At 45.2% G+C, this 15243-nt stretch overlaps 1 protein-coding gene across 1 annotated transcript in view; it reads left to right on the top strand.

Annotated features, from left to right (window-relative positions):
- Nln (neurolysin) overlaps positions 1-12024 on the top strand; it is a 90132-nt gene extending 78108 nt beyond the window's left edge. Inside the window, exon 13 of the mRNA XM_041663703.1 lies at positions 10075-12024. Within this exon, the coding sequence (XP_041519637.1) occupies positions 10075-10209 (135 nt within the window). The 3' untranslated portion in view covers positions 10210-12024. The remainder of the gene's footprint in view (positions 1-10074) is intronic.
- The last annotated feature ends 3219 nt before the right edge of the window (positions 12025-15243 follow it).

Raw genomic sequence — 15243 nt, forward strand, 5'->3', positions numbered from 1 at the left:
CTCTAAATGCTTATTTCAATCAACTTGTTCTTTGGGTTTTTGTTTCTAGACTAAGTAATACTTCTCTGCCTACATATTGAAATATATCGTATATTTTAGGTCCCCATTTCCTTGTTTCTCCTTCCAGAAAATACCTCCAGGCTAGCCACATTGTGTTATTCATTCCAAGTATTTCTTCTCCCAGCCCACCTCTCCCAGCCCACCTCTCCCAGCCAGTCTCTTTAAACTGCCCTCTATGCTCCTGCCTACCCAGTCACAAAGGTCTGACAGTGACTCTTGTTAATAGTCTAACTTCTGCATGACTTTCAGCATGTGTGTAGCCCACATTCCCCCACCATCTCATGTTGAGATGGTACCTTCCCCAGGTTCTCCTATCTTTCTATCAAGAAAGTATAGTTTATAGTTTATATAGTTTATATATAGTTTATAACAAAGTATAGTTCATACTATCTTTAGTATGAGTCTGTTCACTTGCCCTACTGTTGAGTCGTGCTGGCTAGCCTGAGCTGGTCATGCAGTGTTACTCTGCGGTCCTCCCCCATGCTCTTTATTGATTTCTGTAAATCTGCCTCTTCCTCTCTTCCCTGTTACCCCATCCCCGAGTCTCATTATGTACTGCAAGGAGGCATCAGATCATGACCCTCCTGCTTCATCTTCCTTGGCTTTGGGGATTACAGCGTGTATCTCTGTGCCCAATCCAATTTCCCCCTTTGTTAAGAAAATTGAGCCAGGAATGTGGCTCAGAAGTAAAGGGGTATTCTCTTAGCTTTGCCCATCTTCACCCACTTATTCTTTCTGTGCCTTCACTTTAAATATTATCTCCCTGAAGCCAAGAGTGGTGGCACACACCTGTAATTCCAGGATTTGGCAGGTAGAGGCAGGAGGATCAGGAGTTTAAGGTCATCTTTGGCCACATAACAAGTTCAAGGCCAGCCTGAGCCTCCTCATAAGAACTTGTTTTAAAACAAAGTACGCTTAAAAAAAAATAATCTGTGACTCTCAAAAATCATACTATTCTTTAAGATCCCACTTAAAAAGCCACTCGTGGGATGGGAAGGTGGCTCAGTGGTTAAGAGCATGTGTTGATCTTGTAGAGGACCCAGGTCTGTTTCCCAGCGCACACTTAATGACTCACAACCATCTATAACTCCCGTCCTAGAGAATCCAACATCCTCTTCTGACTTCTGCAAGCACCAGGCATGCATGTGATACACATCCACTCAAACAGGCAAAACACTCACACACATAAATAATCTAAAAATATTTTCCAAAAGCTACTCATATATGAACTCTTCTAGATTATCCAACCAAAGCGATCCCCCTTCCATCTTCCTAACAAAATGTGGACTTGGTCACATGGGAAAGTCTTTAATAAACCTTTGCTTGTGTCTGGATTATTTGAAATAACTATTATATAAAATAAAAATATTCTTTCTTTTTTTTTTTTTTGGTTTTTCGAGACAGGGTTTCTCTTTGGCACAGTATTCTTAAAATCTGGTTAGAACAAAAGCACCCCCAAATGCAGATGACAGCAAGTGGTGAGATTTTAGGAGGGCTTTAGCATTTCTCTATTTTTCTCATGGAACTGTTTCTTACTTTACAAAGTTTACAGATTGGTGCAGAACTCAGAACACAATAGGTTGTTGGGGGAATGTTTTGGGGAAATTTGTTTTATTTAGTGTTTTTGAGACAGTTTAGCTGTATAGCCCCAACTGGCCTCAAACTATTAGCAGTTCTCCTGCCTGGGCTTCCTGAGTGCTGGGGTCTCAAGTGTGCCCCACCAACCACAGCAGCAACAGTGCTTCAAGGAGAGGAAAGGTAGGCTGAGAAAAGCCCAAGTGTGACCCCTCCCGGCTTCTGATGCTTGGGAGACTTCCTTGGTGTAAGCGTTCACTCCCTGAGTTGAGCCTGTGTCTGTCCTTCCATTTGTCTGGCTGTGTCTCGGCCCCTCCTCTCTTCAGCTGTCAAAGCGGCAGCCACATTTGAGATCCCAGTGGATCCCAGACTGCTTGCACATCCTGCAGAAGCAACCCTGCCGTCAGGTCTCTCTGTGCTTTTTATTCTCAAATTGTCGTTTGGCGGGCAGCCAGACTGCTCTTCATTAGGTGAGGACAGGAGTGAACTTGGAGAGAAAAAGATCCCAACACACGGAGCTGTTTTCTCGGCTGTTAGAGATGCCGTCCAGCTCCATCGCGTCTCTGGACGCTGCTGAAGGGAGTACTCGGTGGGGGTCTACTTCTTGTGAAAGGATGCTGCTTGGAATTTTCCCTTCTCGCTTCTTTTCCCTTTCCTTTCAAATGCTGAGAGGAATCCTGTCATTTATCATTGCCCTGCCATCACAAACCTGGCTCCAGAAGCCAAGGAGAGGCCCTCACACCCCCTCCACCCCCCTCGCTCCTGTGCGGCTTCTAGAGCCAGCCTTTTCCACAGCCATTTGATTCCCCTGGACTGAATGTTGTTTGTTTTTGTAGGGTTGCTTTGTTTTGTTTTGTTTTGTTTTGTTTTACAAATATTTACTCTAGCACCTGACTTACAGAATACAAATATTTATCAAAAATTAAAAATTCTTGGCACAATAATCCTGTCCTGTGAAAAAGCTTCCATTGTTCCCACAACTGCGCAAAGATAAACAGAGAAGGAAGTGCTGTTCTTCAGCACAGTAATCCAGGCACTGCCTGCTTTATGCATGATCTCAGTCCTGCCGTGGCCAGCTCTGCAGAAGGTGACCTTACCTGGGCTGTGTTACCTTCAGTTTCTCACATAGGTGCTGGTTACGTAAGCAGAGTAACAATGGGAATTTTTATAGTGTAAAGCAGCGCTCCACTGGGTCTGAAGTCATGGGAACCATCCATCACCGTCTGGCATGTAAGCTGTTGGCTCAAGGCTTCACACTCCCCAGCGTGGTTAGAGCATCTCGAGAAGGTAGCAGGGTGCCCAAGCCCTGGAGAGGCTGGATCAGGAGACCACACTGGTTCCACTCTCTAGAAGCACATCTCCAGACTTTCTCTTAAACGTCTGCTCAGAGCACCATGTCACACCCTGGTGAGCAGAACCACAGAGCGCATGCTGCTCACAGGAGCACAAACTGGAGAGGGTCAAATGTCAGCCTGCAGCCTTCTGAACACAGCAGCAGCCGTGAATATTTTATTGCACAGCCGTCTTCCTTCTGCTCTGGGCCCTCTTTCCAAGTGTTAGAATTGGCCCCTTTCCTGTTACAGCCTCCACCATGTTTTCTCTGTAGTTCTTCATATTATTCTTTCTAATGAGTAAAAAACCACATTTTAGCCACTTAATTAGCTTATTAAGTTGGCCCTACACTCAGAATTGGGAGGTGGTGCAGTTGGTAAAGTCTTTGCCCTGTAAGCATGGGGACATGAGTTGGCATTTCCAGCACCTATATAAAAGCCAGTCACGCCAACACACACCTGTAACCTGCCAGTGAAGATAAAGGCAGATGATCCCTAGAACTCACCGGCCAACCCATTTAGCTAAATCAGTGATTTCCAGGCTTAGTGAGAAACCTGTTTCAAGTACTAAGGAAGGTAGAGAGAGACCGGGAGAGAGACATCCAACACTGACCTGTGGTTACACACACGCATGCACACACCATGCTCGGACATACAGAAACACAGAACATGCACACACATGTAAACCCTGATGCTTCTCCCCTCGCCCATGTGTACACATGGAGGAGAACACACATACATCCCTAAAGTCTGTTCTAGAACATGGAGAAGCCGTCTCACCCGATGTAACTTCTCCAGCCCTGACAGCTGGAGAGCTGCTTGCGTTACTGCCCCTCAGCCAGCTCTGGTTCTCTTCCAGGATGTCTTAAAGTTCACTAAATGTAATTTCAAAATCCAACCCCTAATCACAGGGTTGGAAAAATGGAAGCACTTTAACTAGGGCCATTTTTTTTAATAAGGCAACTTCATTGTGGGAAAATTTCCTAAGAGGTAATAGACATTGTGGACTCAGAGGCCGTTTGTATTGTTAAGTCAGAATTGTCTTTCTCTTTGAGAGAAATTTCTAAGCTTTATTTCTTGCATCATGAAGAATCACAACCAGGTGTTGCTTCAGAAAGAAAGACTGGGAAAAAAAACAAGACTTTGATGTAACTATTGGCTTTCAGTCTATGATGTCACAGGAAGACAGTACATGCAGTCGCATACGGGGAAACAGGAAGCCTGCTGTTGGGAGTGGAAAAGGATTGCTCGAAGAATTCAGTGATTAAGAGTGGCAGGGTCTTCGGCTCCCTCTGGGTCTCCCTCCCTAACAGCCCCTCTCTCCCCTCAGGCTCAGCTGCAGTCCTGTGCAACCACAGAGTTTTCTTGACTCTGAGCCTTTAACAGCCTTGGATTTCGCATGATAGAGACTAGAGACAAAGGAAAGAAATGGGATTCATTCTTTTTTTTTTTTTTACCTGAGACAGAGTCTGACTGTGTGCATCCTAGGACAGCTGTGAATGTGTGGTCCTTTAGCCTAAGCCTTTCCCAGGTGCTGGGGTTATAGCCATGTGAATTCCTCCTCAAATATTTCCAAGTACAGACTCCCAAGTCTTAAGTCCCAGCCAATGCAGGCAGTCTTTCTTTTCTCTTAGGGGTTGGCTAGAGATTGAACCTAGGACCTCCTGTGTGCTAGGAAAGCGCTCTACCACTGGTTCTAAGGGGCTATACCCCCAAGCTGGATTGCACTAAGTTGCCCAGTCTAATATTAAAACTCAATTTTGTAGCTCAGGAAGGCCTTGAAATTGTGATCTCCCTGCCTCAGCCTCTCAGCCTCCCAAAGAACTGGGATTGCATGTCTATGCCACTGGGCCTAGCTTGCTTGCTTTTCTTTCTTTCTTTCTTTCTTTCTTTCTTTTTGAGACAGGTCTTCTAGTATTGCTGAGACCACCCTCAAACTTGCCAACTCCCTACCTCAGCCTCCCAGGTACTGGGATTACAGGTGTGGGCCACCAAGCCCAGAGCCCAGCTATGCATTTCTTGTCTCCCTTTCTAGGTCAGAAGGCTCTCTCGGAAAAGAGGTTGTTTTCATACAGCTCCTCTACCTTAAAGTTTTGCGTATCTTGGACCTTACTCCTGGTTCCCCCCATTCCTTCAGCCCTCCTAAAATGCACAGCTACCAGTGCGTGTTTTCCTTTGTGCCCTCCCTGATCCAAGGTTGGTGTGAGGTTTCAGGAGACCTCTTCAACGTGAATGGTTCTGCCTGCCTTTCTTCTCTCTGTCTTCCTGGCTCCCAGCTCCGGCCCCCCAGCCTTCCTCTCTCTCCCACCTTGCCTTTTGTCACAGGCCTTGTGGTTTTGTAACACACACACATACCGCCTCACCCTCAGAAAAAACAAAGGGCGTGCCAGGGAGAGCACTGTGGGCTGTGAGACATCTCAAAGTCCATTTTGCAGACAGGTGGGGGAGTATGCCAGGCACCCAGATGTCCTCACCTGTCCTGGGCAGGGTGCTCACTCTGCTCCACATTGAAGGCCACAAGCCTGGCTCTGCTCTTGGAAGGCTGGGTTGAAAGGCCACGAGAAAACCACCGTGTGTACTGCCTCCAGGATACAAAGCTAGTGGGAGCCAGTCCGCTCTCCTTCCCATGTTCTCATTCCTGATAGATGAGCATCCTGATAGGGTAATTACATTTGCCATCAAAATATCGCCCCTACTATTCTTCCTAGACTATATATTTTCCCTCCCTGGGAGTGGAGGTGAAGTCTTGAGCTTTCTTCTAGCTCTATTAGAAGACAGAAGTGATTTTAAGGAAATGTCAGAGCAAGAGTGCGGCTATTTCCCTGAGCGTAGATAAGTGAGTGTCCTGGGGGCGGGGAGAAAAGAGTCATCAGACCCCAGTGTGTGTCCAGTAGCATGAAAAATGTCAGGACAGTTTATTCCCATTTTACAGATACGAAAACCAAGACCAAAAATTATGTAACTAGTGTATCAAGATACAGTTCAAGCCTGGGCCTGACTCCAGAGCACCTAACCTTCCTCAGATCCTCAGGGTTAGAAAAGGCTTACACAGAGCCAAAAGATACATGCTGTCCAGGACTCTAAACCTCAGTGGCCACTGATTGATTTCCCTTCCTAGGGGAGCCCTAGCATCTGATTCTCTGCAGTGACTTCAAATGTTAGGGCCCTAGAGTTTCTCTTCCTGCCTTCCTGACAGTTCAGGTTTCTTTATTGCATAAACACCATTGAATGGCTGGAGGCCAACATTCCTTCCACCTGTGGCAGACTTTGCCCAGCCCCAGCCGGCTTCCTACTCATAAAAACTAGCTTAACTACTTACTGGGGTTGTTGTATTATTTTGGGGTTTGTTTTTCGTTGTTTTGTTTTGTTTTTTCCTTAACAAAAGCTAGGTCCTGTTACCAAAATGGCTCTTAAACTCTTCTCAAAGCTTCATTGCAAGGGAAATGGAACTATTAAAAGACCATTGCTTTATAATTGAGGAAATTGAATCAACTTGTTTAGAGACAGAAGCAGCAGAGGACTGAGCTGTACCAAGCTGTTCTGAGACAAAACAGTGCCCTGTTCTGACGTGGCTCTGCAGGCAGCAGGCCTGCGCCATCTCTTCACTCAGTGCTGAAGTCCCCAATGCTTCCTTGACCCTCCTACTGAACTACCGAGTTTACAGCCGTTGGTGGAAAGCTATGTCAGATGTTGCATCTTGGGAGAGATCTTAATGTTTTGTTCTTTTTCTGTAATATTTGAAGTATAAATACCATAGTTTTTTTGTTTGTTTTGTTGTTATTTGTTTTGTTGTTTTTGAGGCGGAGTCTCCATGTATAGCCTTGGCTGTCCTGAAACTTGCTGTGTAGAGCAGGCTGGCTTCAAACTCAGATATCTGCCTGATTGTGCTGGAATCAAAGGAATGGTATATATTACATGCAGAGCTTGGACGTGGAGTGTCTGTGAAAAACTGCTCAATATTGCCAGGTGTGCGGGGACACAGCTGTAATCTCAGTGCTTGGCAACCTGAGGTGGGAGCAGAAGGATTGGAGACCAGGTTACACTATATAGTTCCTGTCTCAGAGCTAATAGCAACAGTAATAATAATGGGCAGTTGGAGATGTAGCTCAGGTGGGTGAATGCATGCCTAGCATCCAGAGACTGTTGAATCTGATCCCAAGAACTGTGTAAGCCAGACATAGTGCTGATGCTTCTTATCTCAAGACCCGTTATTATTGACGTTGGGTGATAGATACCTGAGGATCCGTTACACTGTTCTCTCTACTATTCATGTATATTTTGTTTTCCTTATTACAAGCTATTAAATATTTTTGTAATCCTATAAAACTATCATCCGTTGTCTGTGCTGTTTCCACACTGCTGTGCCCACAGAGAACAGGCTTCCCTTTTCCACACAGCAGTTTAACACTGCGGCCAGACTGAAGCACACTGAGCAGTGAGGGAAGGGATTAAGTACCTGTGGACTAAGGAGCTCTGGTCTACCTCTTGGAGTGGTGGAGCCTGTGACAAGGACAGCCAGCTGCATTTTAGAGTGGCAATTGCTCTTAGAGTGGGGACATTACTGTAGACCATGTAAATGAAAAAAAATAAGGATTTTTTATGATTTATTTACCTTTATTTTATGTGCATTGGTGTGAAGGTTTCAGATCCCCTGGAACTGTCTTTACAGACAGTTGTGAGCTGCCATGTGGGTACTGGGAATTGAATTCGGGTCCCCTGGAAGAGCAGTCAGTGCTCTTAACCTCCAAGCCATCTCTCCAGCCCAAGGAAAAAAAAATTGAATTGTTAAATGTGTTCTCTGTACCAAAATGACACAGACTAAACTGAGCAAGTCCTCAGTGGCACAGTTATTCAATAGCAGTAGCTAATGGACCCTTCCTTCCTCCCTCCCTCCCTCTCTTCCTTCTTTCCTTTCTTCCTTCTTTCCTTTCTTTTTCTTTTTCTGAGACAATGTTTGTGTATGTAGTTCTGGCTGTTCTAGAACTCCCTACCTAGAATTCCAACTATTAACTGTGAGCTTATGTCATCATGTCCAGCTCAGTACACCAGGCTACATGCGGCTGAGAATTAGCTATGAATATATATATATGACAATCCAAAATAGATTCATCAACTTACCTAAAATGTTTTGAGGGATTTTGATTTTTTTCTTTTTTTGGTTATTTTGTTTGCTTGTTTGTTTGTTTTAATCTTTTTTTCCTAGTAATGCCATTGCAGGGTTCTTACATGTAAACTTTATAAATGTCAGCAACCTGTAACAGTGTCAAAAGATTGGACACATCAGCTAGATTAGTGGTTGTCAGCCTGTGGGTTGCAACCCCTTTCAGGTCAAATGACCCTTTCACAGAGTTCTTCTAAGACCCTCAGAAAACACAGATATTTACATTGCCATTCATAACAGTAGCAAAATTACAGTTATGAAGTAGTAAGGAAAATTTTTTTTGTTTGCTTTTGTTGTTTTATTTGCTTGTTTTTCCAAGACAGAGTTTCTCTGTATAGTTTTGGAGCCTGTCCTGGCACTCGTCCTGTAGACTCACAGATGTTGTGCTTTCCTGCCACTTTAAGGGAAAAGCCACGCCCACTCCCATTACCTCTGACCTGCCCGCTGCCATCCTTGACGTGCGCACGCGGTCTCTCTGTCTCTCTCCTTTTATCTCTTTTCTCTCCTTTTATCTCTCCTCCTCTCTCTCTCTCTCTCTCTCTCTCTTTCTTTCTCTCTCTCTCTTCCCCTTTCTCCTGTAATAAATATTTTACCTTTATGCCTATCTTTTGTGTCTATGTGTCTGTTACCCGCCTCCACGGCACACCTGCGAGTGCCCTCCTGCTGGTGGGAAACTGTAGCCGCTTGTCGCATGGCGGGCTCCGCCAGCCTGCTCTGGGGATCTTGCGGGGACCGACAACCGTCTCTTCGGGGCTAGCAGCTGTGCTGCAAACATCTTAGAAATATTTTAGGAATAAGAACAGAGATCACCTGCCTCTGCCTCCCTGGTGCTGGGATTAAAGGTGCGCACAACCACTGCCTGGCCTAACAAAATTAATTTTAGGGTTGAGAACCACCACAATGTGAGGAACTGTATTAAAGGGTCACCGCATTAGGAAGGTAATAAACACTGTGATAGTGATTTTTAAATTACAAGTGATTCTTATTTATACATGAAAGACAGTCCCAAAAATTCTGTCCGTTTTTATTTCGTGACTCTTGTAGGACATTAACTTAGTGGATTTCACTCATGTTTTGTTTTACATAAGTCTCTTATGGCTGCATCAAGCAGGATCTTGTGTTCATTCCAAGCTGAAGCAACTTTATCTCTGGCAATTCTCTAGTTCTTCCTGTGCGCAAAAAGATTATTGGCCCTATTGATGAAATCACACAATAGATATAAACGTGAGTGGTATCTGCTTATTTTATATGTGCATCTGGAATTAGGACTCACTGAATTCATTACAAGGACAATGGAAGGATGTGTAGCAAAGGTAAAGATGCCGAGCGTTGTTGCCGAGCCGCAGCTGTTTTCTTTCAGCTTATCTGCTTGTGTGTTTATGTAAACAAAGCAGAACTGTGGTTTAAAATTCCAGACTTCCATCTCCTGTCAGGCCGGTTCTGACCCCTCAGAAATTTCTTGTCACTTGACCATTTATAATAAGGCTGGTTGGGCTTCTTTGTGGGGGTTTTGTTGTGTTTTTCCATGAGCCTGTTACAGAAATACCTGAAACCATTCGACAGTAACCATGCTCCTGCCTCAAAGCACACACAGCCGACTTAACCTCTGCAACCCTTGCTCTTCTAACCTCTCTGAATCTCATTGGAAATGGGCTAACAGGCAGTCGCAGACTGTGTTCCATTTGGCTATTTGGTGTGTAGGTTCACAGCTGGGAATCTAAGGACACAAGACAATAATAGTGGACAGGGTAGAAGCCTGAGGCTGAAGCTGCAAACCCCTTAGCTGCAGGAAGGAAGGGTTGAGCTGCCGTGTCGGCAGGAGGGAATGTCTAGACTGAGTCAAACTGCAGCCCCTCTTCCTCACCCTCACTCCTTTCTCCCTATGCCTGGGGATTTAGGGGATTGCCTCGCCCGTGAATTATTAGGCATGATGTTTTCTTTTATTAGGTTGGAATGAAATACAGAAACCTAATCCTGAAACCTGGGGGATCTCTGGACGGCATGGACATGCTCCAGAATTTCTTGCAACGTGAGCCAAACCAAAAAGCATTCCTAATGAGTCGAGGCCTGAATGCTTCATAGACCGGGGGGATCCTGGGAGCCATCCATGTCTGGAGGACAAATCAACACCGCCATGTGGTGCCGGCCTGGAGACTGAAGGGAGTTTTACAAATGAAAACTTAGATTTCTATTGATTTGCTTTTGTTTTTTAATTTTAAAAATTATACAGATATAAATGGAATTATAAATACTGTGACCTAAGAAAAGACCCACTAAAATAATTGTACTATAAAATTTCATAAAAATGGATTTGATTTCTTTTGATAAAAGTTTCATATGAATGTAATTTGATTTTTTTTACTATTATAATCTAGATAATATAATGTAAGAGGGCTAAGAATTTTTTAATTGAATCACAAACATGATATAATTTGATCCTTGTTATATCTTGAAGTTTTATACTTGAGATTTCTGAGCTGATAAATGAATCATCACATTCTCGCTGGTAAATGTTTTCTCAGAGCCCTGTGTCACCTTTGACCCTCTGCCTCCCAGCTGAGTGTCACTTCGCCTTTTCTGCAGTCTCAAGTCAGCAGAATCTATCTCAGTAGTTTATCCTGTACAGTGGGCTTCGCGAGTCCCAGCTTACTGTAACACCTTAATTATGTTTCTCCACTTAGATTTGTTTTTTTCCTTTATAAAGTTCAATTAGGTAATATTTTTTAAATTTTAGTTCTACATGTTACAAGTTTTGTGTCTTGCACTAAAAGCCTAATTCCACTTCCACATGAAAGATATCAAGTCTTTGGTTGAAGTCACAAGTGAGACAGTAGAGTAATTTCGGATGTCTTTTGGATTCTTTTGTTTCTTTTATTTTTGCTCTGTATTTTTTTCTTTTTATTTTGCTTTTATTTTCTTTGTGTGAGGTAATATCTCACTCTGGAGCCTGATTAGCCTGGAACTCATGGTAATCCCCCTGCCTCAGATTCCCAAACCTTAGGAATGTGAGCCACCACATTCCACTTAGTTCTTGTGTTCCTAACAACAGATTAGACTGTGCCTCCCTACTAACCCTCCCTGGATTCAGTAGGTAGACGTGCCGAGGGAGAAAGGATGCTGGGTGGAGCCAAGAGTTAGGAAAACTCCAGAAAAGGTGCTTTGGAATGGAGAATTTGAGAAGAGTTGCTCCCTAGTGTGGCGTGGACAAGCAAGCTGTGGAGAAAGGCTCTCCGGGAGCTGCCCCCTGAGGTGATTTCTCCGTGAACTTCCAGATCGATGTCCAACTCAGCAGCAGATTAGTGGGCTCACACCGTTTATTTTAGCTGGGGTCTGCTCCCAAAGGAACCAAGTAGGCTACAGAGAAGAAACTGTGAGTGAACTGTGAGCATGCGCCCTGCAGGGTCTATACGCCATTCTCTTACCACATACATGAGGAAGGACTTTGCTGGCTGGGGACAAAAGGAGAGCCCTTCGGTTCTCTAGACCAAGTGGACTTTGTGTTAAATAAAACATTATGTTGTGTAATAAAGTTACACACAGCAGAGAATGTCAGGGACTTGCACGCAGAAGGAAAGTCCTTTTTTCTGTAGTTTGGTTCTTGTGGTGCTGGGCAGCAAACCTCCGGCTGCTTCATCCATGCCAGCCACGGCTCTGTTCTCCCCAGCTGTGTTTACGGTGGTCTTAGAAATCTCTGGGAGCTTCTCGTATCTTTGCCTACCCCCGTCCCCAACTTTTGTTTTCCACTCTCAAACAAAAGAAAGAAAAAATTCTCTCTTCAGCTTTTTACTATTATTGCCCACTGCATCTCCTTCAGAATAACTATCGTGAATCTTACTTCACTTGGGAAAGCTAACGGTTGGTGTGTAAAAGACTGCACACAATAAAGTCACATCACTGTCCACAAGAACAAGCTCACATTTCTTTCGTGTTTTAATGTCAAAGCTTGTATTTACAAGACAGCAGAGACATGCTGTCTCAGCCACCCAACCGCCCAGTGCTGTGCATACAGGCGCATGCCACCATAGTGCGTTTTTATTTGGTTGAATTTTCCAGGATGTTCTGTTTCCTCATAAAATGCAGGTTCAGCACACCTATTCAGCCATGTTCTTCCCCTGTTCTCTGGCCGATGCCTTTTCCACCTCCTAATTCCTGCAGCCCAGAACCTGGCCTAAATTTTTTCCCATGCTACTGTGTCAGCAGCATCTGCCGTCAGAGAAGCTGTGTGCTGAAGAAAGCTCCCACCGAGTCATTCCGCCAGGAGCCTTAGTATCTCTGTCGACACGACACCTCTGTGACTGAGAGATATGACTGGATGGTTCGGGCAAAGTGGATTCCTAGCTATTGAGTGTAGAGAGGTCATTAAAGTCCTTTAGCAAGAAGTTCCTCTCAAAAGTATCCATGTATAAGTAACAGCTGGAGTAGTTGCATATGATCATGATATTGAAATTAAAAGACTCCATTACTGAAACAAACTTGAGGTTAGTCGAATCCCATTGCCAGGCATAGGTAAGGCCTCTCTGGGATAATATTACTTGGCAAACAAAAGTCTTGGCAGTTTCTGGCCAAATTTCAGTATCAGCTCACTTTTTAGCATACTTGGTGGGAAAGCACAAAGCCTTTGAAGACTGGAAGAAGTTCATTACCAGATCAAAAGTCCCTCTGGATTTCAATTTGGTAAGCTCCCGTGAGGACTAAAATACTGTGTTCCATTTGAGGAAACACACTTTGAGCAGGCTTGGGTTAAGCATTACAGTGTTTGGAGACACGGGAACAAGGTGGTGCTGACTTTGAAAATAGCCCTCCGTAGGAAGGTTCTTCTGGAGCACGAATTCTCACTGTCTCAAATACTTGCACAGTATGGGAGAGCTGATGTCATGGCTAGCGATGTTAGAGCTTAATGGTAACGGTTAGAAAATAGCAAGTTTCTGTTCAGTAGGAAGAACAGCTCCCGTTGATTGAAACACTTCTTGCTGTTGTTCGTGTGTGTTCGTGCGTGTTCGTAAAGAACCTGTAGCTCCCAGGAGTGTTGCATAGGAGGTTCCATGGGTAAGCTCTGAGGTTTCCTTCTGTGATGATCAGAGAAACATCATTCAGGTGAATTGTTCATATTCTGGGTCTTATAGAAAGGGCACCAAGAACTGGGGTTATAAAATATCCGCCAGACAAGCACGAGGACCTGAGTTCAGATCCCCAGCACCTACAAAAGCCAGGTATGGCTGTAATCCCAGAATAAGAAGGTTATGGACAGGAAGATCCTCAGCTCACTGGTCAGCCCACCTAGACAAATTGGTGATCTCTGGGTTCAGTGACAGCCTGTCTCAGAATAAATGGAGAGACCTAAGAGGAAGATATGCAATATTGGTCTCTGGTCTCTGCATGCATCCTGGCACACACACACATGCACGTGAATGTGTGCACAATGTATGTATCATACACAAGCAGAAAAGGCACTGCCATGGTATGGTATAGCTTTCCTCATACTGTGGCAGACCGCTGGTGGCTGAAGTACCGTACCCATCTGTGGATCGCCTGCATTTGCTGGAGTGTCTCAGTCTTCTGTGGACTCTGCCGTAAGTGTTAACCCTGACGGTCAGCTTGACTGATTCAAGAGCCCCTCGGAGACTGAGGTGCACCTCTAGGTGTCCAGGGAGGGTGAAGAGGGAAGGCCTGTCTTCAGCAGCCTTGGAGCCCATATGTGATAAACTAGAAGGAAACTGGAAGAGCAGGTCTCTCTTCCTGATGTCCCCCGTGGGAGCCCCCACCGCTCTGCCTCTTCCGCACCCACCCCTTCACTGACTGGAGCTTCTGAAATCATTGGTGCTGATGTGTCTAAAACTTACCTCTTTTTGCAAACCCACTATTCTCGTAAGCTCCAGGGAGTCGACATGGATCTACCTCTTACAGGTCAAATGGACTCCAGATAAGTACTGTCAATCAACAGCCTTAGTTTCTCTGTCTACTGCCTGTTCCTTTGGATAGGATCCCCATGCCACCCACCCCTTTGCCTGGTCTTGGTATTCCCCTCCCTCAGTTACCAAGACCTAAGAAAATAGTTCCCCCCTAAATTATCTATCTTCTGCCAGCATCCTGCCAGGTCCAGGTGTCCCCTCAAAAATCTGCATCCTGGGCAGCATCAGAATTGCTACGTCCATCCAGGTGGTCCAACCTCACACACTGCTTCAACTAGGCCTGCACTTCCTAGCCCTGGGCAGTCCCATGGAGCCGGACAGCGTGTGAAACAGCCAGCTATCCCAGGACTTGCCCCCCACCCCCGTCCCACCTTTCTCTGGTCCCGGAAAGATGCCAGTGCTCCCACTCCCTCCTCACCAGCCACCCCTTCCTATTTCTATAATAAACAAAAGCAAGGAATGTTAGTTCCCGCCCCATCACCAGGTGCCTTTCCACCATCAACTGTGCGACATGTGCACCTCTTAAAAGTGCCGGTAAATCACAATGCTCGTGATTTACTGGCTCGTCTTACTTTCCTGTCTGTCTGCCTCGTGTCCTCACTCCTCAAAAGCCTTCCACTCTTTCTCTCCCCCTCTCTCCCGTCCCACAATAAACCTCTTACACTAGATCTGTTAGCATTCTCTTAGGGGTATACCTTGGCAGGGCCGCCGCAGGTACTCTCCCACACATTGCTTTTTGTCCTTTCATTTGCCTCCTCCCCTAATTCGTAGCCCCTTTAACTTTTGCATCCCTGCCTTCTGCGTGCTGAGATTAAAGGCACACGCCACCACGGCCCAGCTTTTTTTTAAAGCGTATGTATGTGTGATTGTATGAGTTCATGTGCCTCAACTGCATGTAGGATCCTGAGGAGAAAAAAGCATTAGAGACCTAGAATTGCAATTACAGACAGTTGTGAGCTGCCACATGGGTACTAGGAATTGAACCTGTGTCCTCTGGAAAAACAGCCAGTGTCTTAAGCCCTAAGCTGTCTCTTATAATGGTCTGTCCTGTCCCTTTAAGAGACAAACCACGCCCACTCTCCCCCTCCACTGAGGCAAGCTGATCTTCAGATTCCAGCCTGAGTTCTCTCTCTCTCTCTCTCTCTCTCTCTCTCTCTCTTTCCCTCCTCCCTCTTTCTCCCTCTTTCCCCCTCTCTCTCTCTTAGAG

This window comes from Microtus oregoni, unplaced genomic scaffold (genome assembly GCF_018167655.1).
Source record: "Microtus oregoni isolate MIOR12 unplaced genomic scaffold, Mior012 000014F_ref0000157, whole genome shotgun sequence".
Taxonomy (NCBI): domain Eukaryota; kingdom Metazoa; phylum Chordata; class Mammalia; order Rodentia; family Cricetidae; genus Microtus; species Microtus oregoni.